The sequence below is a fragment of the Triturus cristatus genome, chromosome 10 (assembly GCF_964204655.1).
Source record: "Triturus cristatus chromosome 10, aTriCri1.1, whole genome shotgun sequence".
Taxonomy (NCBI): Eukaryota; Metazoa; Chordata; class Amphibia; order Caudata; family Salamandridae; genus Triturus; species Triturus cristatus.
The window spans coordinates 42,138,340-42,165,146 of NC_140593.1; the positions used below are offsets into that span (position 1 = coordinate 42,138,340).

The 26,807-nt window shown below is 45.6% G+C and overlaps 1 protein-coding gene across 1 annotated transcript in view; it reads left to right on the top strand.

The window, feature by feature from the left end:
* F8 (coagulation factor VIII) overlaps positions 1-26,807 on the top strand; it is a 589,495-nt gene that overhangs the window by 475,605 nt on the left and 87,083 nt on the right. The window contains exons 21-24 of the mRNA XM_085630970.1: positions 1,887-1,972; positions 8,965-9,120; positions 12,151-12,295; positions 23,645-23,793. Coding sequence (XP_085487096.1) covers positions 1,887-1,972; positions 8,965-9,120; positions 12,151-12,295; positions 23,645-23,793 — 536 coding nt within the window. The remainder of the gene's footprint in view (positions 1-1,886; positions 1,973-8,964; positions 9,121-12,150; positions 12,296-23,644; positions 23,794-26,807) is intronic.

Genomic DNA, 26,807 nt, shown 5'->3' on the forward strand with positions numbered 1-26,807 from the left:
ATCACAGTGTCATTCTCTTGGGTCAGTGAAGTCCAGGAGATGTGTTGTCAGGTACCACGTTCTGTTCTCATAATATGGTTATAATCACACACCTCTCTTTAGTCCCCAAAAACCTTCTCAGAGTTTCATGTAAATGAGGCTACTTCTTTACCTGTTTTATTTTTTTTAAACTCCTACATCTTCTGGGGAGAGCCCCTTCCTTATACCAGAGCCCAAGAGAGTTTTCAGGTTTTATGTTGGCAGTAGGAAAGCTGAACAACTCTTTGTGAACTATGGTCACCTTTAGAACTCGAATGATGACTTGGAAATAATCCAATTCATAACCGGTTGGTATTTAATAGTAAAGAAACCCAGAACTTTCTGGGTGAGCTGTGAAGTGCCTGCAGCTCCTTGGCTGAGAGATGTTCCAATATCTGAAAGTTGCTCTGGACAAGACTGAAGGTCTGCGCACACTCTGCAGACATTACAACTTGGATTGGACTCCCGAGCAGACACCCAAGCAGGGCAGACATTTTGGCTCATCCATCTGGTCCTTTTCTTCCTATGTGTACATGTGTTGTCTTCCTGCCTCGTTTGTGAGGGATTTGGCTTAATCCTGTACTCAAGGGTGTACGACTGCCAATGAAGAGCCCATGCTAGAGGGAAACCTTACCTCCCAACTTTCCCTCCAGAGAACCGTCATTAAAATCATAACGAGCCCACCCTCCACCATAGCTTCTTCTCTTGGATGCTAAAAGGATGGACAAAATGGGGATCCTATAGTCTCCCTCCAAAAGCACTGAAGGAAGAGCCAGCGCAAGGCATGATGGGATACAGAAGCTGATGGCGTCCTAAAAAGAAGTGTCAAATTTTAACTTCTTCAAGCCGCTGTTTCTTGCTTTCTTTCCCTCATTTTCATTTTGTGTTTTCTGTTTGCATTGTGACAACAACATTAATATTACACCGCTCTTTTTAGAGCTTTTCTATCGTTCAATTACCTGTGTGTAAGTGACAAAACAAATAGATCGTGGGAATATTTGCCTTAAATAGGCGCCCATATTGTCCTGCAATAAATGACCAGTTTATAAATAAGACCTAACTACATTCAACAAAAAGGTGCTCTAAGATCGAAGCCACACACGAGTAAGCCCATTCAAGAGTCCTCGACTAATGCTGGGCATGGTTTTTTCATTCCATGGTCAGTTGACGACCATGTGATTCCAGAGATCTGCTTCTGCCTGCCAAGGATGGAGCAGAGATGTGAGGCAACCAACAATCTGCTCACGTGCTGCACGCTTCGTGGATAGTCCAGGGAGTCTGTACCTTCCCTCCCCTAGATGGACCATGTTTTGATGGCCAAGTAGAACAAAATGAAACACCCAAAAATTCAGCTGTATCACTGATTCGCCTGGGAGGCAGACTTTGTAGGTTTATATATTTCAATGTAGCTCTGCCAGCAGATTGACAAAGAAGGACGAATTTGTATTTTTCAATTTCATTTTCCCTGAGCCCCTCTCAACTTTAGAATTCCCATAATGGAGACCTAGGGTCCCAAGTAAGTAACATTTCCTTTAGTTATATCTACAGTACCGTTGCAGGATTGGGCAGAATGAGGCAGCGATTTCCGATCCCATTATACCGACTATTCTTTGATGTCACATCCCGGGTATTTATGCAAATAGTCCCTTTGGCATAAGTGATCCATCCCTACTCAGTGGTCCAGTGCTCTCTTCTTAGCTAGGGATACATCACCAATATCTTGCAGATCCTTCTGTTTCTACAAAGTATCCATCACCTGGAGAGATCTGTAGTTTGCTCCAAGATACTCCCACTTTGATATGACGAACCATGTCTTCTGCCTCATGTACGATGGTCAGCAGTTGACTCCTTTTTTTTTCTTCATAAAGAGCAATGGGAGCCGCGGCTGGCCCGACTGCACCTCAGCGGCTCCATCAATGCGTGGAGTTCGGATTATGTCAACTCGTGGATTCAGGTAAGATGTGGATTCAGATGGTTGGGTGGTTCAGAGAAGGAGTGAAAGTGGTGTGGATTCAGGTCGGACATGGATGCAGATGGTTGGGAGGTTCAGGGTAGGAGCGTAAGTGGCGTGGATTCATGTAAGATGTGGGTGCAGATGGTTGGGCGGTTCAGGGGAGGAGTGTTAGTGGCGTGGATTCAGGTAAAATGTAGGTGCAGATGGTTGGATGGTTCAGGGTAGAAGTGAAAGAAGTGTGGATTCAGGTCAGACATGGATGCAGATCGTTGGGTGGTTCAGGGTATGAGTGAAAGAAGTGTGGATTCAGGTCAGACATGGATGCAGATGGTTGGGCGGTACGGAGTAGGAAGGTAAGTGGCATTGATTCATGTAAGGTGTGGGTGCCGATGGTTGGGCGGTTCAGGGTAGGAGCGTAAGTGACTGCTGCTAGAACCAATGCCGATGCCAGTGACAAAGGGCTGGTGAAAGCCTGAAACGCGTCTGGATTGTAATCTTTGCAACAAGAATTAATGAATGGTTTTATGAACTCTGATGTACCCTTGTTGCCTGCCAATAAACGGAGAACAAACATATCGTGTGAGGCACCTCAAATGGGAGCAGTTTCTGGTGGATTTGTTAAGCGATTGGCTCAGATCGCGAGGTGCCCCGCTGTAGAAGAAACAGATCAACAGCGTGAGAGATAAAGAGGCGCTGTGTGAACGGTGTGTCCAGTTGGATGGGCACAGAGAAAAAGGGTGGCAGAAGGGTTCATTTTATCAGCCCACTGTGGAAATATGAACTTTATTTAAGGTAATGGCAGCATCCAATGGGATATTATTTCAAGTAGAACTACATCTACCATGATGCTTTGGCCCACTGTGTAGTGACATTTAAAAGCGCATAGTCGCGCTGAGACTGCTGCTAGAACCAATGCCGATGTCAGTGACAAAGGGCAAGTGAAAGCCCAAAACACGTCTGGATTTTAATCTTTGCGGCAAGAATTAATGAATGGTTTTTATGAACTCTGATGTACCCTCGTTGCCTGCCAATAAACGGAGAACAAACATATCGTGTGAGGCACCTCAAATGGGAGCAGTTTCTGGTGGATATATATGTATATATAGGAATGAGGCAATTGACGGACAAGAAATGTTAAACACCTATCACAAATCAGGATTACATGAAAAGTATAGAAGACTATCATAATTTTATCCAAAGTTGTTATGGAAAAGGGATGTTGGACTCGGAAGAATTGCAGTTTTTTAAGTGCTTTATCCCAATGACACCAGCATTTTATCACCTTCCTAAAATGCACAAAAATAAAGAGTCACCTCTAGGACATCCAATCACCTCGCAAGCCAGTTTGACAGAACATATGTCACTATACATTGATCATTTTCTTTTAGAATTTGTAACAACACTGCCATCCTATATCCGGGACACCAAAGACTTTTTAAGACTAATAGCAAATACTATATGAGAACAAGACCTGCTTATGATCGTACTGAACATTACTAGCCTGTACACCTGTATTTCTCATGGACCAGGTTTAAGAGTGATAAACTAATTTTTGAAAGGAAGATCAATGAAATTTTCGGAAGACACAAAATGTTGAAGAGTTTATAAATTTTGTCTAAATAATATTTTCCACTTCCATAAACAACTGTATAAACATCTGCATGGAACAGCCGTGGGCACCTGCTTCGCCCCCAGTTATGCAAATCTTTATGATGGCTGGTGGGAGAAGCAGGTGGCTTGGTCAGAAACCAATACCATGTGGGTTGACTCTATAGTATGTTGGTACACGTACATAGATGACCTTTTCATCTTATGGAAGGACTCAAAAACATCACCAGAACAATACATTGCTCTACTAAATGACAATTATGTCAATCTGAAGCTTACTGGAGAAATAAGTGCAACAACAGTCAATTTCCTAGACCTCAATGCATTTGCAACGGGGAAAATCTGCACAGAATTGTATAGAAAGCCCACAGCAGGCAATTCTATTTTACAGGGAACCAGCAGTCACCCAACCACACTTAAGTGGAATATCCCCTATGGGGAGTTACTCAGGCTAAAAATAAATTGTTCTAGAAAAGACAAATATGAGAAAGCAGTGCACAAAGCGATAAGCAGGTTCATTACAAAAGGGTACACACAAAAAGAGCTAGACAATGCACAAGAAAGAGTAGGAAAAAATCATGAGAAAGCCTACTTCTGGAGAAATCTAAGAAGGATGAAGACCAGAAATTTAGACTGATCACTACCTCCTCCAAAGATGCAGGGGCCGTCAGTCAAATCATACGATGAAACTAGCACATTTTAGGAACTGATCCTGTTATAGGTAACACAATGCAGGATCGTCCCAGTTTAACTTACAGAAAAGGCCACTCAATCAAAGATAAAATAGTCCAGAGCCATCGTTCCACAGAAACTATTAAATCCAGAATTGGAAATATCACTGGCTTTTGTCCTTGCACTAAATACAAAGCATGTAAAAACAGTCCTAAGAAACTTACCTACTCGGTACCAGGATGTGGTAAACCTAGAACGATAAATAAATTCATGAACTGCAATACTCCATACACGATCTACTGCCTACAATGGCCATGCCAAGTAAAATATATTGGCAGTATTATGCATACCACAAAATTGCTCATTTTAGAACACACACATGCTATTATGTATAAAGAAAAGCCCATAGAGGGTACAATTATGGGATACGCTCCAGGTGATCAATAGTAATGACATATATCATCACTACACAACTCAATTTCGCCATGTCTCGGAATGCCATATACAATTAAACAAAATACGGTAAAGCAATAGAGGAGCACTTATTGAAACATGAGATATCTATTTAAAAATCACGTATGCTTCTAAGTAGGGGTGTATCAAATTTCTAAATGCTTTTACATGTTTTTGGAAGGACAACTATGATGATTTTTGTATGACAGCTGTTGGGGAAACATGAGTGAGATTATCAAATGTTCCAAATCTAGCATAACAGTACATAGTGGTGCCTACGATATGAGATTAGAATATCGTATAATTGATCAAATTAGATGAATGCTGTCTCAATACACAACATTATGTAGAAAGATGTTATATGTTACAAAATGGCGGCCGCAATTGTATGATCCAAGTGGGGACATTTCAGAGTGTCACTCTTTTATGTTAATGAACTTGTGATGTCACAGAACACTGAACCAAAGAATTGTGATAAAATATACTTAATGGCGCTGATCGACTAAACATTGAGAAAGGCATTAGCCAAAACGAGTCCGTGCAACCTGTGCAAGTAAACAGGATCTCTTCCTTCTTGATTGAGTGCTGTCTCTTCCTTGGGGTAGTTGTGGCACAGTAATATATCTATACATATTCACTGAAAAAAAACAAAGGTTACAGGGACGTTATAGTTAGGGTGCTATTTCACGCGTACAAAACCAGAGGAATTCAGCAGTTAGAGTTAGCTGAGCTAACTGTAACTCCCGCTCCCGCAATGCACTGCTTATTCCCTTACACATTATATCACTCATGACATGGTCAGTGACATTACTGATGACATCACTGATGACATCATCCAGTGACTATGTTTCTAAAAAGTATATGAGTGTTAAATATATATACACCAAGGTGTATTAATGAATCAGTGGGTGTATGAGTGCCTATATGGATGATTTAGTGGGTGCTTGACTTACTGTATAAGTGAGTGATTATATATGTCTCAGTGAATGTCTGTATCAGTCTGTCATTGGTTGGTAAGTGGCTCCATGGGTTGGTGAGTATGTACATGAGTAGCTGTATGGGTTGTTGATTGGTTGTCTAAGTACCTGTATGTGTGTATGAGTGTCTGTGTGAGTGGGTGAGGGGATGTATGACTACCTGCATGGATGAATTAGTGGGTGAATCAGTGGCTATATGGGTTTGTGAGTGCATCTCAGAGGGACTTTATAGGTGAGTGAGTGTGCGCATGGCTATGTCAGAAGAGTGAATGGATGTATCAGTGGTTTATGGGTGAGTAAGTGCATATATGAAAGTCAGTATAGGTGAGTGTTGTAGTATATAAGTGGCTATGTGTGAGTGAATGATTGTGAGAGTGGCTGTATGTGTGAGTGTGGGCTTGTGTCAGTGACTGTATAGGTGAGTAAGTATATGTTAGTATCTGTATGTATGAGTGTTTTGGTGTGTGTATAGCTGTATAGGTGAGCAAGTGGCTGTGTGATTGACTCTATGGGTGAGTGACTAGGTGTGTTAGCCTCTCTACTGTTGACGGAGAGTGTGTGAGTGGCTGTGTGGCTGTCTGATATATCAGTGTCTTTATTAGTGAGTGAGTTGGTGTACAAGTGGCTGTATGGGTGACTGAGTGAATGTGTGTGTAGACCTATGAATCAGTGAGTGGGTATGTGTGTCTCAGTAGTTTAGAGAATGGTAGTGTGAAAGTTGGAGCGGGTGTATGAAAGGTTACATGGGGGTGTGAGTGGGTGTGTCAGAGATTCTGTGGACGATGTCATCAGTAATGTCATTTGAGATGTCGTCAGTGATGTCATGAGTGATGCCACTGACCATGTCATGAGTGATGTAATATGTGAGGTCATAAGCAGTGCATTGCAGGGGCGCAAGTTATAGTTAACTCAGCTAACTATAACTGCTGAATTTCTCTGGTTTTGTACGAGTGAAATATTACCCTAGCTATAACGTCCCTGTAACCTTTGTTTTTTTTCAGTGAATTTCTAAGGTTTTTTAAATGTTAATTGTTAACAATAACGTCCCAGTAACCTTTATTTTTTTCAGTTTCAAAAAAATTCTATTGCTTGATTGTAACATCCATTTTTTTTAAGTGAACCTCTAAGATTTTAGTAGTTTATTTCTATAATTGGATATTGTGTATTATATTTATATAATACACCACTCATCGATTTTATATGTGTTTATCAGAAGGTGCATTAATAACTGTTTTTATTTTTAACAGTTGTGTAAATCGGCATAACATTGTTGCATTCACTGTGTAGATGTAAATCGGCATAACATTGTTGCATTTACTGTGTAGAATCTGTCATCAGTAAATGTATTTTACATACTGAAAAATATACTTAAAGAAATTATTTAAAATAAAGTTTAAGTCTAAATATTTAGAAAAATATTGTTTTAACTTTTCTTTCTGTGATCAATTTAGAAAAAGCCACTGTTACAAAAATAATGTATTTTCACGACTGCCGTCATCGTAGAGACGTCGGTAGTCACGAAGAGCACTTGGTTTGTACAAAGTGTAAAACATATATATAGACATATTCTACAGTATATTTAACAGTAGAGCTTTATTAGTGTACTTTTCAAACTCATATTTTTGTAGTGAGTTTCCAGAGTAATCGTCTTCAAACACTATTTTCTGTTTTGACAAAGACAGCAGAAGTTGCGATGACATCGGTAATCCCGATTCCTGTGGACATGTCACGAAAACGGAAACAAAAACAGACATTCAATGGCCACCAACACATCCAAAAATAATATATAAAAAAGTCCATTCTGAACATTGCCCATCACATATTACTATATACATACTTCTTACATACCATGTTTAAACTTATATTTTTCTACTAAGTTTAAAAAAAAAACATCTTTTAGACCTATTTTGCATTTTTGCAGTTATTTGGGACGTGGCGATGACTCATTAACCGCGACGATCGCACATTTTCCATAAAGTGAAAACACATGTATGCACACATAGTACAGTATTGTGCACACAAGGGGTTATTACTGTACACTTCAAACTCATGCTTTTCTATTGTATTTCTAGAACAACCTGTTTTCCATTTTCGCAGGGAGGCCGGAAATTGTGATGACGTCGGTAATCGTGATTCCTTCGGTTATGAATTCAATAGCCACCACCACATAAAAAAATTATAACTATATAATGAATTCTAACCATAACAGTATATGACTCGCTATATAAATAACTCTATCAAAACATTTAACCGGAAATGTAGGCAATTAATCTTTATTTTTCCTCAAATGACGCGTTTCAGGCACCAGTTGCCCTTGATCACACACACACACACACACATATATATATATATATATATAAATGACTACATATTTATTCACTGAAAAAAGCAAAGGTTGCAGAGACTTTATAGTTAGGCTCAGGTTTCACTCCTCGTACAAAACCAGACAAATTCGGCAGTTATAGTTAGCTGAGCGTTGGGGTATATGAGTGACTGTATGGGTGAGTGAATAATTGTGAGAGTGGCTGTGACGTTTTAGGTGAGTGAGTACGTATTAGTATCTGTATGAGTAAGTGAATGAAAGGGTAAGAATGCTGGGATGGTCATGGGGTGGTGAGGACGCTTATGTTGCTAATGAAAGTGTAGGAATGCTGGGAGGCTCATGGGGTGTTGTGGAGAACTATGTTGGTAATAAAACAGTGGGAATGCTGGGATGGTCATGGGGTGGTGGAGAGGACTGCGTTGATAATAAAAGGGTAGGAATGCTGGGAGGTTCATTGGGTGGCGACGAGGACCGTGTTGGTAATGAAAAAGCTGAGGGGGTCATTGGGTGGTGAGGAGGACTTTGTTGGTAGTGAAAAAAGCTAGGAGTGCCGAGAGAGTCATGGTGGTGTGAGGGGGACTAAGCTTGAATAAAAAGTCATTAATGCTGAGATGGTCGTTGGGTGATATGGAGGACTTTGTTGTTAATGAAGAATGAAGTCATGCTGAGATGGTCATCTGGTGTTGCTGCTGGGAAGGTTGTGAGTGATGCACTCATTATGAGGTTTTAATGCCGTTTTTGTTTACTGGGACAGCTGGGACTACGAGAGGATAAGATTCTGTTGTTACTCTGAAAGCTCTAGGTGATACTGATGGAAGGCTGTGCTCTGTTTATAGTATGTGCAAATGGTTTGTGAACTCATAGTATAATGTTTTGCATCCATAATAGTAGTAAAATAGCAAGAGCGTGCCTCAGGGAGCTATTGTCCTGTTGTGATGAACCATACTCACTTTCCACAGGTCGACCTTCTGCGTCCAAAGCTCATACATGGCATAAAAACCCAGGGGGCTCGTCAGCGCCTCTCCAGCCACTACATTTCCCAGTTTGTCATCTTTCACAGCCAGGATGGGAAGAGGTGGAGGCGCTATAGAGGAAACTCCACAAACTCTCAAATGGTGAGTAAACATGGCGTCTAGGAGGACGAGGTTGTGAAACCAGATACAAGCTCAAGATCTTCCCAAGAAATATTAGTAGAAAAGGTGCAGCTGCTATGCCCTCCTTGAAGCATGTCCATCACTAGGGGGGGACCAAGGACCAAGCTGGTTAGCTTTTGTGGAGATGCTTGCGTCTCTTGATGGAGTCAGAGGCATCCCTTAGTGGATGGACTGCTCCACCTATCTGTTGTGTTGCAACAGTAAGTGTGTGTGATTTTAGCGACATACATGAGTGAAGGGATGTGTTCCTGGTCGTGTCTCTATCCAAGAACCACCACTGCTGCCTCTGACGCTTCCTTCAAAGCACAGAAAGTCTGCTCTTATTTGGAAGCTACTTGAAAGACAGATCTTCACATGTGTCAGGAAGAGGACTTTCTTTGTTCCTTCATCAGACTCTGGAAACCCTGGATGGCAGCACCTTCCTGCAGATAAACAAACACGAGAGGCATTTTCCTCTTTCTATGTGTGCTGCAGAATGCAGAACACGTGGGAAGAGGAAAAACCTAGGAGAAATTAACTTATTTCTCCTTGTTACGCCTCACCTCGGGAGGCGTACAGATTTGATGCTTCCCCAGGTTTACAACACTTTGTAAATATTGGGCTTTGTCAAATGCCATGGATGATACGTGGGTAAACCCACCGCAACACCCACGGAAGGCCTCCCAGGAGTGGAGGAGGGCCATGCAGCAAATTGGGCTGCGTCGCCTTACTCATGATTTATGAGGCCACTCGAAGCCACTCAGGGTGGCTTTGCGTGGCTTCATAAATAAAAATGAGAGAATGGCATCATGCATGCACCACGTCACGCATGGACCACGTCACACATGTACCACGTCACGCATGGACCACGTCACACGTACCACGTCACACATGTACCACGTCACGCATGGACCACTTTACGCAGATGCAGGGCTGTCATAAATAAGCCACCTGGTTTTACAAACACCATCTAGGTTGGAGTGTAATTATTCCTGAATTGTTGTGAAATAGCTGTGAGTTATGTAGTCCGAATGCTTAGAAGTCTACAACAAGGCCAACTCATTTATTCTATTGTGGGTTTCTATGATCACCTTTGTGAGTGCGGCTAGCGGTGGGAGTTTGTTCTTAGTGACAGCCTTCTCATTGACATAGGCTCAAATCCCTAGTAAGGCCAACATTTCCTCTTAGTTCTTCCATTCTGTGCATTCTTAAGGAGCTTGCCTGGGCTCTTTTTCAATCACAAACCTAGATTAACAAAGCTTCTTCATACAGAGTTGTCAACGAGTTTAAAGACAGCCCAAGACATATTTGGAAGTGGTCGAGTGTAGGTTTTATTAATTGTCTTCATTTTGAGAACTGAAGATGAAATCACATAGATGGAATGCCTTTGAGTTGATTGCAGAGATTCATTGTGCCGCTGTGCAACCTTCTTAGATATTTAAAAATCTGTTTAAAGATTGTAATGGTGAATGATTTTGTTTTCTTAGCTGGAATATGATTTGGACCATGATCATTTATTAGCGACGGGTAATCCCAGGTAATCGTGTTTGATTCCTTGTTCTACTCATTTTCCATCTATCGTCCATGACGACTGTTTAGAAGTTACCAGAGGACATCCCTTTGGTTGCCCCCAGACTCACTGGTCACTCATCCGCCGGTTGCGTTCATGGAGCTTTGAGAGTTGGGTTTGCCGGCCTGATGGAGTTCAGAAGAAGAACATTATATTGCCCATATAGACTAGATAAGTAAGAGCCTGCTACACAATCTAGATGTGATGATACATCCGATATGTAGAGGGAAGAAGAAGGGGTATCGAGATGGCTTGTCCCAAAGAGCCGACAGTTCAAATATTTCTCAATTCATGGGTCCCAGAGATGTTTCCAAGGATAAGAAATGTAGACATTAGGGGCTGAGGGGGCCCTATGGATGGATAATGTCAACTGGTGCAACGACTGGACGTTCAGTCCCTCTATCTATAGCCTATCTGTGTGGAAGAGGTGTGGTGCCGGGGCCAGGGCGACTGACTCCGGAATCTGGGGATCACGGTTCGATCAACGGGGACAGATTAGCCCAGCACCATGTGACTCTGGGTAATAGCTTGCTTAATCTTCCCGACGGCCCCCAGCGCCTAGAGACCCTTACGGGTGATTGTTCACACTTTACAAATGTGGATTATTATTACTCAACGGAGAGTTGAAAGAGTCATCCATATATCACGCGGTAGCCCCAGTCCATCTACTGGGAGAGATTTTTCACTTATAATTCACTCCCTTCCAATGAGGTTTATTTCATGTGAAGTGCTTCTAGGAAGACTGTGCACTGGGCCCCCCTTGGGGTCGATAGATGTGCAGTGGCTGCTCCTATGGCACTGCTCACTACAGTGACCTACTATCAAGTCAAATGGGGTTGGTTTCATTTTACTTCCTGTGAGATCAAAGGGTGAGTGATGTCACTTCTGGTGCCCCTACTATTTAGTAGAAATTATGCCTATGTTGTTCCTACATTAGGTAGATTTTCTTGTAACTTGATCTTAGTCTGTCACCAGCATAAAGCAATACATGGAATATCTGACGGGTTTTTACCTGGAAGTCAGTGCACAAGATCACACATCAACTGCCAGCCCAGGTACTCCTGCAAAGAGACCTTATGGTCAAGGAACCCTTCTCTGCCGATGCTGTGGGTGCATTTGGAACTCTCAGCTCAGGGAGGGCGGGGTTTGTACCCCTCCCCGTCTGAACTTTCAATGCCCCCCTGTGCCATGTTCTTCAATGTAAAGATGTCTCTTCTGTGTCCCGCCCCCTCTCTCAGCTCAAAGAGGGCGGGGTCTGTACCCCTCCCCATCTGAACTTTCACTGTCCCCCAGTGCTGTGTACCTCGATGTAAAGATGTCCCTTCTGTGCCCCCCTCAGCTTAGTGAGGGTTTGGGTCTGTACCCCTGCCCCTCTGAACCTTCACTGCCCCCCAGTGCCATGTCCTGCCATTTAAAGATGTCCCTTCTGTGCCCCTCTGCAGGTCTTCTTTGGGAATGTGGATGGAACCGGAGTTGTGGAGAACACGTTCAACCCCCCAATCGTGGGCAGGTACATTCGCCTGCACCCCACTCACTCCAGCGGCCGGACCACCCTGCGCATGGAGCTGCTGGGCTGCGACCTGAACAGTAAGTGTGCCCAGGTGCTGTGGCCCTACTGGGGGCAGAGTGTGAGGGTCACCAGGGGTTCCTGCAGGTAACATGCACGAGGTCACAGGTAGAACACAAAGTCCTCATCTGCGTGTCCGGAGCGCTGAGCATGACTTCGAGGCTCTAGGTGCATCTCACGACCAGGTGCAGGAAGACCCTAATACCACTCCGCATGACAGTGAATGAAGATTGTGCCCCCTAAACACATGTTAAGAGGGTGCTGCCCCATCCTGACAAGGCCTCCCTGCAGCTGAAGATCCGCTTGATGTCACCACAACACTCACACCACACAATATGTTGGATTTGTGACTGAGGCCATCTCAAGGTCATGGCCAGTGTCCATTTTCTGCTCTCCCTTCCCTTTTCTTTGCATACAGAAAGTATGTGGCGCTATTTTTTATTTGCCTGAACAAAGCATGCGGCGCTATATTTTCTTACACTCAAGTGGAGCAAAACAATAAAAAGAAGTGTTTGAATGACTGCATGAATCAAAGCAAGAGGAAGGGGTGGTGAGCAGAGCTAGTCTGTCCTGAGGTAGCACTAAGGGTAGAGACACATGTTGCACCCCCTCCCGAGAACCCTCCAACGCCCTTTGTCCTAGCTGTGGCCTCGAACTTGCTAGAAACACCAAAGCAAAAACGAACCGTGAGCTTAGCAAACACGTTTCCTTTGCATCCTGGTACCTGTAGTTCTGTATTTGTAATGAGGACAAGCAAACTGCTATCATAGAAATGGAAACGAAGTTCTACAGAACTTAAGTCAAACATCCACCCTAAAGGCCCAACACAGACAAACTCCACCTTACATCCTTCTAAATTGAGTACAGCTGAATTTACTCTAAAAAACGTATCTTTAAGCTAAACTTTAAGGCCACCAGATTGACAAATGTTTCTGAAAAAGTATATTTCAGCCCTGACAAGTACCACGCATCAGGGGTTAGACTAACGTATTTTATGTGGTATTCGCATCACTGCACTCAAATGCCTTAGCCACACATTTATAGCGCCCTGGGACCTCCCAATGAGGCACACTTAACGAGGAGCTGCAAAAGCAGCGGGAGGGCAGGCAGTGAGCGCCCTGTGCTGCCTGAGAACCTGCCAGTGTTTCACAGATACACTGTGGCCTCTCTTGTTTATTCACACTGCAGATCCGATCGCCAGCTCTGGCAGTAGTAACTTAGTTAAGGCGCCCGGTGGGCGGGCCTCCTTGAACCCGCGCCCGGACTCCCTCCCTCTCTCCATTGCGCCATGCTGTCTGTCAGCGCGTGCTGGCTGATCATTCAGAGGATCCGCCAGTGCCCGCCCTCATCAGTAAAAAGAGTAATCACTAATCAGCAAAGATGTGTTGTGTATTTGTGTTGTGGTTTCACAATCTATTTTGGCCATCTTTGCTCTGGTGCAAAATTGTTTGTTACAATGAATGGCACAAAAAAGCTTTGCTCCACTCCCTGTTATGCAAGCAGCAAAGCGATGTCACACATTTGACATATTAGAAAATAGTAACAAAAGTTAAGTAGGGATCAAAAGAAAAGAACAAGCATTGGCAAAGCCAATAGGTCTCACCAAAGGGAGAGCTATTGGCTTTGGCTTTGCTTCTTACAGTCATGTTGTAAAGCAGCGAGACTTTGGGTGGCAGAATTTTATTTTTTAAAATGTTTTGATGCAGCCAGCGCTGGCCACCTCATAAAACTGTTTTTTTATTAAGGAGGACGGTGGCTCGGTAAGTTACATGGAGAGAGGTAGGGTCCGTTGGGGACAACGCCGACAACAGAGTGTGAGACGAATGGGCTAAGAGCAAGCCCATGGGCAAACAGAGGCTGGGGTTATGGAGCTAGAGGGAATGGAAGCGGTGCCTGTAGAGAGTATACTCAAAGGGTGCATTTAGCAAACCCCATACCTGAAGCAGTGGCGTAACGAAAATTGAAGGGCCCCCCGTGCAAGGTACACAGAGGGGCCCCCGCTCCGGATTTAATCTGGAGCAGTCAGGTCTGAGTACAGTGCTAAAGGGGCCACCTGTAGCTCGGGCCCCCCCTCGCACCGCAACCCCCCCCCCCCTGCACCCGCAGGGGCCTGTGTTACGTCCCTGACCTGAAAGATGGGCGCTAGTAAAGCGAAACATGACATTAGTTTGTACCAAATTATATATAAGAAACAGAGAAACCAGGAGTTTCCTGACCATTAGTGGGCATTCAGTTTGATTTCTGAAACTCAACTTGTTTATTCTTTTTATCATTCGTTATTTCCAGTTACGTAAAGTTGTGTATTATTGTTTTATTTGTATGACACAAAAAAGTGCTCTGACGCGACCATCACTGGCCTCTTCATATTGCTTTTTGGTTTGCTATAGACATCCTGAGAACATTCAGAAAAGTGACCTAGGAATGCATTCCGCCTGTTGCTTACCACTGGCTTTGTGGTTTGTAGCTCAGGTTTTATAGCTTTCTATTTGCTGACTTTATTGGCTTTCGGCTGTCCAGCTTGAGTTCATCCTTCCCGTTGCCCAAACCTTGTCTACTGTATCATTGCACAAACTCTCTTTCTGTAAATAGGCCTTTAAATCTTGTTCTCATCTTGTCACATTTGCTTTGTATTCAAAGACCGAAGCCACATGTCAACTCTCTCTTCTGAGGGAGCTTGGTGTTTACTTTTCTTTCTCTGACTTCAAAGTGAGAGAATGTATGTGACGATCCTGCTGAGTATCCATGTAAGAGGAGAGGATGTAGGATGTTTGTTTCTAGCACAAAAAAACTGAATATACCAGAATTAGTACAAATGAAGCAAATAATTTTTGTTCTAATTCTGAAGTGTAGTGGAAACAAATATTTGAATACGATCAAAATACATCAATACACTAGGTGATGACATTTACATACATTATCCATTGTGTGCAGTAATATTCTATTGCGGTGCAAATATAATGATCATTTCATTTGAAAATGTGTTGTCTGTAATGGCAGTGTGCTACCATAGTATGCATATTTCACACTACGCCACTCGACTCCACTCTAGACCCCTCCAATCTGTGCCACGCAGCTCCATTCTACAACACTCCACTCCACGACAAGTCACTCCACTCTACGCACCTCCACTCTAAGACACTCTATGATGCGCCGCTCCACTTGACTCCACACCACTCCAATCTATGATACATCATGCCACCCCACTCTACATCCCTTCACCCCACACCACTTACCCCACTCCAATCTACCCCACACCAATCTATCCCACTCCACTCCAATGTACCCCAATGTACGCCTCTCCACTCCACTTTGCTACAATCTACCCTAATCTATTACACTCCAGTCTACCCCACTCCACCCCACTCCTCCCAATCTACCCCACTCCACCCCAATCTAACCCAACTCCACACCAATTTACCCCCACTCCAATCTACCCCACCCCAATTTACCCACGCCACTCACCCCCACCCACTCCAATGTACCCCACTTCAATCTACAATCTACCTCACTTCAATCAACCCCACTCTAAGTCCATCTACCCCCTCCACTCTAATCTACCCCAACCCACCCCACTCCAATCTCAATCTACCCCACTCCACTCTATCCCAATCTGCCCCACTCCACTCCAGTGTACCCCACTCTAATCCACTCTACCCCACTCCACTCCAATCTACCCCACTCCACTCAATCTACCACAATCAACCCCACCCCATTTCAATCTACCCCTCTCCACACCAATCAATCACACGCATTCACTCGGCCCACAAAGGTACACATAGAAACAAGTACAATACAAATATTATACAACAGACAAGGATACAAAGACAGTATAATTAATAATAAAACTTCTCCATAATGGTAAAAAGTTTAAAAAGTATAAGGACCATTGACATAAAAATACATTATAACCATATTAACAATTCTAAGTGCCAGCTACAGTCACAAGGGATATCAACTAAGTTGTAAGGGAGATAACAGCTTTCTACGCAATATCCACGTGGCCCCAAGGAACTTAGCGACAGGAATAGCAGGGGTAGACTAGAGTCTGTCCCCAAACTACGGAGAGCGACTAAATGACTATGCTGGCCTAAGTGCCTACAATCAGGGGCTAGTCATAATCTGCGAGGGCTTGCATATGCAGGACAGGCAAAAAGAACATGGGGTTCTCTCTCGATCGCGGTAGGACAAAGGGGCAGGAACCAACGGCCCCTGCAGACCAACGCTTTGCAAAAAGTCCTCAGCAAAAGAGACCCCGCCCTGAATTGAAAGTACCGTTTTCTGTCACTGGGAACGGTCCCTTGACCTCGGCATGCCTCATATCCTATCCGGTCCTTAATATCGAGGAGTTCACGAAATGTCCTAGGGATGTCGGATCTTCTTAGAGCTTTAACCTCAATCCAGTAGAGTTTTATCAGGATTGATTTGGATGGAAAATTACTATTACCTGGATTCACCCAGAGCTCCGGAGCCGCAATATGATATAATAACTCCTTAACGTGCACGAGCCAAGAGATCTTAGTAGAGTGGCCAGCAGAGACATCCTCCTGTAGAACCGCGGTGCAGGGTACAAGTCCTGGCTTGGACCATGGACACCTCCAGCAGAACAGGGGGTGAAGTCTAGCTTTCTCATGTATACTTCTAACCCCCAGAGCCAATAAAAGTGGCTTCAAAGGAGTGCTAGCAGGAAGAAATGCTACAGTACGAGCAAATTTGTTTTCAGTTGTGGTTAGTGCATCTATGTTTGCTTGTCCCCGTAACTCAGCCCCATAGAGGACTGACCCCAGCACCCTGGACTCCCATAAATGTAGGGCAGGCCTCATAGGCTTAGTGTGAGAGGCAGTATCCTTTTTGGGCTGCCCCCGCTCATTGCTTAAGTTTTAAAACAGATTTTGCCAGATGGGGCTTCCAAGACATATTACTACTAAAAATAATGCCAAGTACATGAAGCAGTGTGCAATCTATAGTGCCCCCCCCCCCCCCCAGTTCTATTCCCTTCTTAAAATGTTTGTGGGGTTTGAAGGTCTTCAGCTTGGTTTTGATAATATTGATCTGAAGTCCCCAACCATACAGAATTCCTCAAAGGATGTCAGACGTGTCTGGAGTCCAGTCGGGGCAGTGGAGACCAAAAGAGTGTCTTCTGCAAAGAGTAATATTGGAACTTTGACTTGGGCCTAAGAGGGTGCGTCAGCATTGAGTTTGGTCAGAGTAGAAACAATGTCATTGATATATAATGAAAAAAGTGTAGGGGCCAAGACACAGCCCGGTCTTACTCCTTTAGAGACGGTAAACCTTTCTGTCAAATCATTCTGCCTTCCCCATCTTACATGCGCACATTTATTCCCATGGAGTCGGGCTACTAATGCCAATAAATGCGGAGGCTTTTTCATTTCGCCAAGTGTATTCCAAAGCCTAGAGCGTGGGACTAGATCAAAAGCTGAACGTAAATCGGCAAAGGCCACCCATAAATTGCCCTTGTTGATTACGACGGCGCGCCAATAAAGCAATCAAAACCGGAAGGCCTGATCTATTGTAGAGCTTTTAGATCGAAACCACGCCTGATAGGGACTGAGAACAGACATGTCAGAGATCCAGTCCTCCATCATCTCTAGAACACACCGGGGAAAATGTTCTGTATGCAGTCGATCAGGCTGATTGGTCTGTAGTTGCGAGGTATGGACCGGTCCCCTTTTTTATAGACTGCAACCACAGTTGCGGCTTTCCATGATTCAGGAATAGGGCCCCCTGCTGCGATCGCTTCTGCAATCGTCAAGATATGAAGTGCCCAGATTTCCTTGGCTTGGACTCCATCTGGTCCAGAAGCAGTCCCCTTGCTGTAGCCAATAAAGATTTATCCACATCTGCAAGGTCACACAAGGCTTCAGTGGGGAAAGGGTCGGCTAGAGGAAGAACAAACCGAGGGCCCATTTTAAGGGGGATATTTGGTAAGTTGGTATCATAAAGGGTGCCAAAATGCTCAACCCATGCAGAGGGGGCAATGTGGTTTGCCAAACCACATGGACCAGGGGAATTCCTGCGTGTAACTATAAACCAGAAAGATATAACATCTCTTTCCAGGCAATCTTTAGCAAGGGCTGCCCATCTCTGATCACCCCAGCATGTCTTAGCTTTATCCACAGCTGCATTATGCGCCCTACCTGCATAGGATATAGCGTGGAGATCTCTCGCTTTGATATCTCTCACCAGCCAGCTCCTAGAATTTCGACCTTTAGTAACTTACCAAAGGCTCTGTTTCGGAGGGCCTCTTCTAGGGCGTATTGGGACGGTGAAGAGTCCCGATATACGATTGACTAAGGCAGTGTGATTTGAAATTAACTTGTCACATTGCTCAAGCTGCCTTCCCTCGATCTTGTTCATTGTTTCACTGATGTCAGCTACTACAGCAGAAAGGATATCAGGGTCGATTGAGCACCTGATTCCATTTTAAGAGACGTTTATCTAGCGTTGGTCTAACATCCCTGGTAAAGAGAGAAGGAGCTGAAGCAGTGGAGATGGTAGAATAAACATCAGTCACAGACAGTGATAAAGGGTTATGATCCCCTTCGCACCTTTGTAACACACAATTATCATTGATGTGGACCGATACATTTACATCAATCAAAATGTAATCTAGTCTTCTGGTGTGAGATGGTTTATTGAAAGTATGGGCCCCCATCTGGTCAGATTTGGTGCGACCATTCACAATTGAATAATTTGTGATCCATAAGTATTGATTACTAGCAGTTGATTAACCAGGCAGCCCCCATATAATACATTTCTCTTACTTTGCGTTTTTTCTTAAATCAGTCTAGGACCATTTGTTTTTCAAATCGTTCACAGCCCTAAGCCCATACCCCCATGGTAACTCCTGAATCTGCATAGCAGTCTGAGTCCACATACCAACGGGAGGGATGGTAAACAGCGGAATCGACCAGATCATATCTTCATGGCTAGACACTTGAGCCCTGTGAATATCAAGCGGTTCAAAGGTAGAATTAAAATCTCCCACTATTATAAGATATTGATTAACAAAAAGTTGGTCAAGTAAACCTTCCATTGCTTGATTTGTGTGTGATTGAGCCCCTCCTCTGCTCCCTCTTGTGTAAATGTTAATAAGTGTAATATTAGATTTAGGAGACTCAAAAAAGGCCTGTTGGATGACACAGGTCTAACCCAAATGGTCCTCTCAAATCTGTCCAATATACCCCAGTCTACCCAACTCCACTCCAATCCACTCCAATCTACCACACCCAATCTACCCTAATCCACCCCAATCCAATCAACTCCACCCCAATCTACCCGACTCCACTCCAATCTACCCCGCTCCAATGTAATCCGCTCCAGTCCACTCTAATCTACCCCAGTCCAATTTTCCCCAATCCATTCCAATTTACCCCAATCCACTCAAACTCTATTGCAATCTGTCCAGCTCCTCTCCACTCTAATCTACCCCACTCTACTGCAATCTACCCTACTCTACCACAATCTACCCCACTCCACTCCTGTCTGCCAACAAGCAGTGTGGCGAAATAACCATCATCCACAAAGAGTGAATCAACTGCACAGCCACCATGGACTCTCGCACCCCCATCATGGAACACCAACATTTCTGGATCAACAGCAAAACTACTCTAAGAGGCACCCTCACGTACAGACCCCCTCGGTCCTGCCTTCTGTGAGGCCATCTCAGATTTCATCACCCCCCTTTCCATCCACTGCAAAGACTACATCTTTCTAGGGGACCTCAACTTCCACCTGGAAGACCCCACCAACGCCAACTCATCCAACCTCCTCAAAATCATGGACATCCTCAGACTCTCCCAGTTAGTCACTGACCTCACACACTTTGTTGGACACAAACTGGACCCCATTGTTTCCGGCAGCAACAGAACCAGGAACTGCCATACCAGCGAAGTCACTTAGTCTGACCACTCAATAGTACACTTCTATATCTCATGCATGACCAGCCCTACTACAAAACCCTCCAGCACCTCCTACAGTAGCTGGAAGAAATTAACAGTGGACCTCTGGACTCACACCCTCAACACATCACTGCCACACTCCTTCCTTAACCCAGATGAGGCCATCGAAAACTTCAACACCTGGATTACCAACTGCGCTGACACATTCACACCCCTCAGACCCTCCAAACATAACAGAGCCCTCACCATGCCTACTGCTTCACAGACACACTCCTAAACACCAAACGAAACTAAGAATCTCGAAAGCATCTGGTGCACCAGCAAGACCCCCTCCAACAAAGAGAGATTAAAATTGGCAGTAAGCAACTACCACACTCAACTAAAAAATGCCAAGAAGGACGCCCTCAACATCCGCCTCAAAGCTGCTCCAACAGCAGCAAGGAACTCTTCCGCATCGTCAAGGAGTTCTCCAACCCCACAGCTACAGAGAACACCATCACCCCTCTAAGGATTGCTGCGACTCCCTCGCAGAGTTTTTCACAACAAAATCGCTATAATCTACAAAAACTTAGACCTCCAACCTCCCCTAGAAAGCATCAACACCCTCCCCACCAAAAAATACCATAACACAGCAACTATCACTACATGGGGCACCCTCGCAACACAAACCACCACCACCATCATGAGCTTCATACACTCAGGAGCACCCAGAGACCCCTTGCCACCACCATATGTTCAACAAAGAAATCAACTCCATCAGCCAAAAGCTCACCACCATCCTCAGCACCTCCATCTCCTCAGCATACTTCTCAGAAGCCTGGAAGCACACGGAGGTAATACCCCTCCTACAAAAAGCCTCTGCAGACCACGAAGACCTCAAGAACTACCAACCAATCTCCCTACTCCCCTTTCCACAGTTGCATGACCAACTTTGCCAGTTGGATGCAGAGCAAGTGCCTCAATCTTCACACCATCAAAACGAGATACTGATCTTCGGAGGCATCACCTCACCCTGGAACGACACCTGGTGGCCAGCCGAACTCGCCTCCACACCCACAGAACACACTAAAAACCTAGGCATTACATTTGACAGTAAGCTCACAATGAAAAACAGGTGAATGCTGCCTCTTCTGCATGCTTCCACAACTTCCACATTCTGAAGATAATTTTCAAGTGGCTCCCCACCAACACTAGAAACACCATCACCCAAGCCCTTGTCACCAGCCGCCGCAGCAGCAAGGCTTGCCCTAGACCTTCCTAGGCAAACCCACATAACACCCCACTTCAAAGCACTGCGCTGGCTCCCCATTAACAAACGATGCCAGTTCAAACTCCTCATCCGCACCCACAAAACCCTTCACAACACTGGCCCAACCTACCTTAACCACAAAGTAAACTTCCACTAACCCATTTGACAATTACTCTCCATGTCCCTCTGTGTTTTCAACACTTCCTGCATCCTTAGAATCAAAAGCGGCGGCCGCACCTTCCTCCACTAGACCGCTAAACACTGGAACGGCCTCCCCCTCCAACTCCTAACAGCCCCAAACCCTCAGGAGTTCAGGGAGAAACTGAAACTATTCAACAGATAGCCTGGAGCTGCGGCATTCTCTCGTCCCTCCCTCCCAGCACCCGGATACCCTCATGGGTGATAAGTAGTGCTCTATAAATCTGCTTTGATTGATTGATCTACCACACTCCAATCCACCCAATCTACCCCACTCCACTCCTCTCTAACCTTCTTCTCTCCACTCCACCACTCTACTCAAAACTACCCCACTCGCCTTTGATCCAATCTACCACACTCCACTCCATTCTAACCCACTCCACCCAATCCACCACGCTCCCATCTACCCCACCTCACGCCACCCCAGTCTACCCTACTCCAATCTACCCCTCCCCAATCTACCTCACCCCAATCTACCCCATTCCAATCTACCTCTGTCTAGTCCACTCCAATCTACCACACTCTACCCCACTCCAATCCACGCCACTCTGCCCCTCCCTACTGCAAACTGCCACACCCCACTCTACCCCACTCCAATCAAACCCACTAGACTCCAACCTGTTCCTCTCCAATCGACCCCACTCCCCTCTATTCTATTCCACTCCACTCTACCCGAATCTAAAATACCCCACTCCAATCATCCCTCTTTATCCTACCCCACTCCAATCTTCCTCACTCCAATCTGCCACACTACATTCCAATCTACTCTACTCTAATCCACCCAAACTATTCCACTCCACTGAGTGGTGGTGCAGTTTATTTCAAGTCACCCAGCTGGTACTGAGTGGTGGTGTAGTTTATGTGAAGTTTTCCAGCTGGTGCTGACATGGAGTAGAGTTTATAATCAGTCTTCTAGCTGGTTCAACTGGGAGTCCTGTTTATAATCAGTCTTCCAACTGCTGCAGAATGGGAATGCAGTTTATATGAAGTCTTCCATCTGATGCTGACTGGGAGTGCAGTTCATAATCAGTCTTCCAGCTGCTGCTGACTAGGAGAGCAGTTTGTAATCAGTCTTTCAGGTGCTGCTGACTAGGAGTGCAGTTTATAAACAGTTGCTGATGACTAGGAGTGCAGTTTATAATCAGTGTTCCAGTTGCTGATGACTAGGAGTGCAGTTTATAATCAGTCTTCCAGCTGCTACTGACTAGGAGTGCAGTTTATAATCAGTCTCCCAGCTGCTACTGATTAGGAGTGCAGTTTATAATCAGTCTTCCAGCTACTACTGACTAGGAGTGCAATTTATATCAAGTCTTCCAGCTGCTGCTGTCTGGGAGTGCTGTTTATAATCAGTCTTCCAGCTGCTGCTGACTGGTAGTGCTGTTTATAATCAGTTTTCAAGCTGGTGCTGACTAGGAGTGCAGTTTATAATCAGTCTTCCAGCTACTACTGACTAGGAGTGCAATTTATATCAAGTCTTCCAGCTGCTGCTGTCTGGGAGTGCTGTTTATAATCAGTCTTCCAGCTGCTGCTGACTGGTAGTGCTGTTTATAATCAGTCTTCAGCTGCTGCTGACCTGGAGTGCTGTTTAAAATCAGTCTGCCAGCTGCTGCTGACTGAGAGTGCTGTTTATAATTAGTCTTCCAGCTGCTGCTGACCTGGAGTGCTGTTTATAATCAGTCTTCAGCTGCTGCTGACCTGGAGTGCTGTTTATAATCAGTCTTCCAGCTGCTTCTGAATGGGAGTGCAGTTTATAATCAGTCTTCCAGCTGCTGCTGACTAGCTGTGCAGTATTTTGAAAGTGTTTTTTCTTCCGCTGCTGTGTTGGATTAGAGTTACTTAGAAGACTTCTTCCTACTGGCGCCGAGTACAATGCAGTTTTTTTGTGGTTCTTCTTGCAGTGAAACTGGCATTGGCAGAGTCTAGAGGTACCATGATCTTGTTGCAGTTGTTATAAATAGGTGAATATAAAGTGGAGGTACCTCACTCTCTTCCTTTTATTCCAGGTTGTTCCATGCCCCTTGGGATGGAGAGCAAAGCCATCGCGAACAAGCAGATACGAGCCTCGTCCTACATAGACAATGTCTTCTCCACCTGGGAGCCGAGCCTGGCACGACTCAATCTCCAGGGGAGGATTAATGCTTGGAGACCGAAGGTAACAAGGGTCCTTGGCCTGACGTGAGTTCCCCCACAAGAGTGTTTTTCTGACACAGATACCGCGCCCAATACATCTCTTGCCAGAGTCTTTAAGCCTGATTTAGAGTTTGGTGAATGTGTTACTCCATCACAAACGTCACAGATATCCTGTTTGCCATATTACACTTGCATTAGGATAAACTGAGCTTGTAATAAGGTGGACAGATATGCATCACGTGTTTGATGGAGTAACTCATCCACCAAATTCTAAATCGGGCTAATTGACGCCAAGTCTGGCATGGGATCTCCCCAAGAATCTTTGTCTGACACAAGGACACTAGGTCTGACATGGGGTCTCTGCAGGGATCTTTATCTGGCACAGGGACACTAGGTCTGACATGGGGTCTCTGCAGGGATCTTTGCCTGACACAAGGACACTAGGTCTGACATGGGGTCTCCGCAGGGATCTTTGTCTGACACAGGGACACTAGGTCTGACATGGGGTCTCTGCAGGGATCTTTGCCTGACACAAGGACACTAGGTCTGACATGGGGTCTCTGCAGGGATCTTTGTCTGACACAGGGACACTAGGTCTGACATGGGGTCTCTGCAGGGATCTTTGTCTGACACAGGGACACTAGGTCTGACATGGGGTCTCTGCAGGGATCTTTGTCTGACACAAGGACGCTAGGTCTGACATGGGGTCTCTGCAGGGATCTTTGTCTGACACAAGGACACTAGGTCTGACATGGGGTCTCTGCAGGGATCTTTGTCTGACACAGGGACACTAGGTCTGACATGGGGTCTCTGCAGGGATCTTTGCCTGACACAGGGACACTAGGTCTGACATGGGGTCTCTGCAGGGATCTTTGCCTGACACAAGGACGCTAGGTCTGACATGGGGTCTCTGCAGGGATCTTTGTCTGACACAAGGACGCTAGGTCTGACATGGGGTCTCTGCAGGGATCTTTGTCTGACACAGGGACACTAGGTCTGACATGGGGTCTCTGCAGGGATCTTTGTCTGACACAGGGACACTAGGTCTGACATGGGGTCTCCGCAGGGATCTTTGTCTGACACAGGGACACTAGGTCTGACATGGGGTCTCTGCAGGGATCTTTGTCTGACACAAGGACGCTAGGTCTGACATGGGGTCTCTGCAGGGATCTTTGTCTGACACAGGGACACTAGGTCTGACATGGGGTCTCCGCAGGGATCTTTGTCTGACACAGGGACACTAGGTCTGACATGGGGTCTCCGCAGGGATCTTTGTCTGACACAGGGACGCTAGGTCTGACATGGGGTCTCTGCAGGGATCTTTGTCTGACACAAGGACGCTAGGTCTGACATGGGGTCTCTGCAGGGATCTTTGTCTGACACAAGGACACTAGGTCTGACATGGGGTCTCTGCAGGGATCTTTGTCTGACACAGGGACACTAGGTCTGACATGGGGTCTCTGCAGGGATCTTTGCCTGACACAGGGACACTAGGTCTGACATGGGGTCTCTGCAGGGATCTTTGCCTGACACAAGGACGCTAGGTCTGACATGGGGTCTCTGCAGGGATCTTTGTCTGACACAAGGACGCTAGGTCTGACATGGAGTCTCTGCAGGGATCTTTGTCTGACACAAGGACACTAGGTCTGACATGGGGTCTCTGCAGGGATCTTTGTCTGACACAGGGACACTAGGTCTGACATGGGGTCTCTGCAGGGATCTTTGCCTGACACAGGGACACTAGGTCTGACATGGGGTCTCTGCAGGGATCTTTGCCTGACACAAGGACACTAGGTCTGACATGGGGTCTCCGCAGGGATCTTTGTCTGACACAGGGACACTAGGTCTGACATGGGGTCTCTGCAGGGATCTTTGTCTGACACAGGGACACTAGGTCTGACATTTGGTCTCCGCAGGGATCTTTGTCTGGCACAAGGACACTAGGTCTGACATGGGGTCTCTGCAGGGATCTTTGTCTGACACAAGGACGCTAGGTATGACATGGGGTCTCTGCAGGGATCTTTGCCTGACACAGGGACACTAGGTCTGACATGGGGTCTCTGCAGGGACCTTTGTCTGACACAAGGACACTAGGTCTGACATGGGGTCTCTGCAGGGATCTTTGTCTGACACAGGGACACTAGGTATGACATGGGGTCTCTGCAGGGATCTTTGTCTGACACAGGGACACTAGGTCTGACATGGGGTCTCTGCAGGGATCTTTGCCTGACACAGGGACACTAGGTCTGACATGGGGTCTCTGCAGGGACCTTTGTCTGACACAAGGACACTAGGTCTGACATGGGGTCTCTGCAGGGATCTTTGTCTGACACAGGGACACTAGGTCTGACATGGGGTCTCTGCAGGGATCTTTGCCTGACACAAGGACACTAGGTCTGACATGGGGTCTCTGCAGGGATCTTTGTCTGACACAAGGACACTAGGTCTGCCATGGGGTCTCTGCAGGGATCTTTGTCTGACACAAGGACACTAGGTATGACATGGGGTCTCTGCAGGGATCTTTGTCTGGCACAAGGACACTAGGTCTGACATGGGGTCTCTGCAGGGATCTTTGTCTGACACAGGGATGCTAGGTCTGACATGGGGTCTCTGCAGGGATCTTTGTCTGACACAGGCTGACTAGGTCTAACATGGGGTCTCTTGCAAGAGGCTTTGTCTGACACAGGGATGCTAGGTCTGACATGGGGTCTCTGCAGGGATCTTTGTCTGACACAGGGACACTAGGTCTGACATGGGGTGTCTGCAGGGATCTTTGTCTGACACAGGGACACTAGGTCTGACATGGGGTCTCTGCAGGGATCTTTGTCTGACACAGGGACACTAGGTCTGACATGGGGTCTCCGCAGGGATCTTTGTCTGACACAGGGACACTAGGTCTGACATGGGGTCTCTGCAGGGATCTTTGTCTGACACAGGGACACTAGGTCTGACATGGGGTCTCCGCAGGGATCTTTGTCTGGCACAAGGACACTAGGTCTGACATGGGGTCTCTGCAGGGATCTTTGTCTGACACAA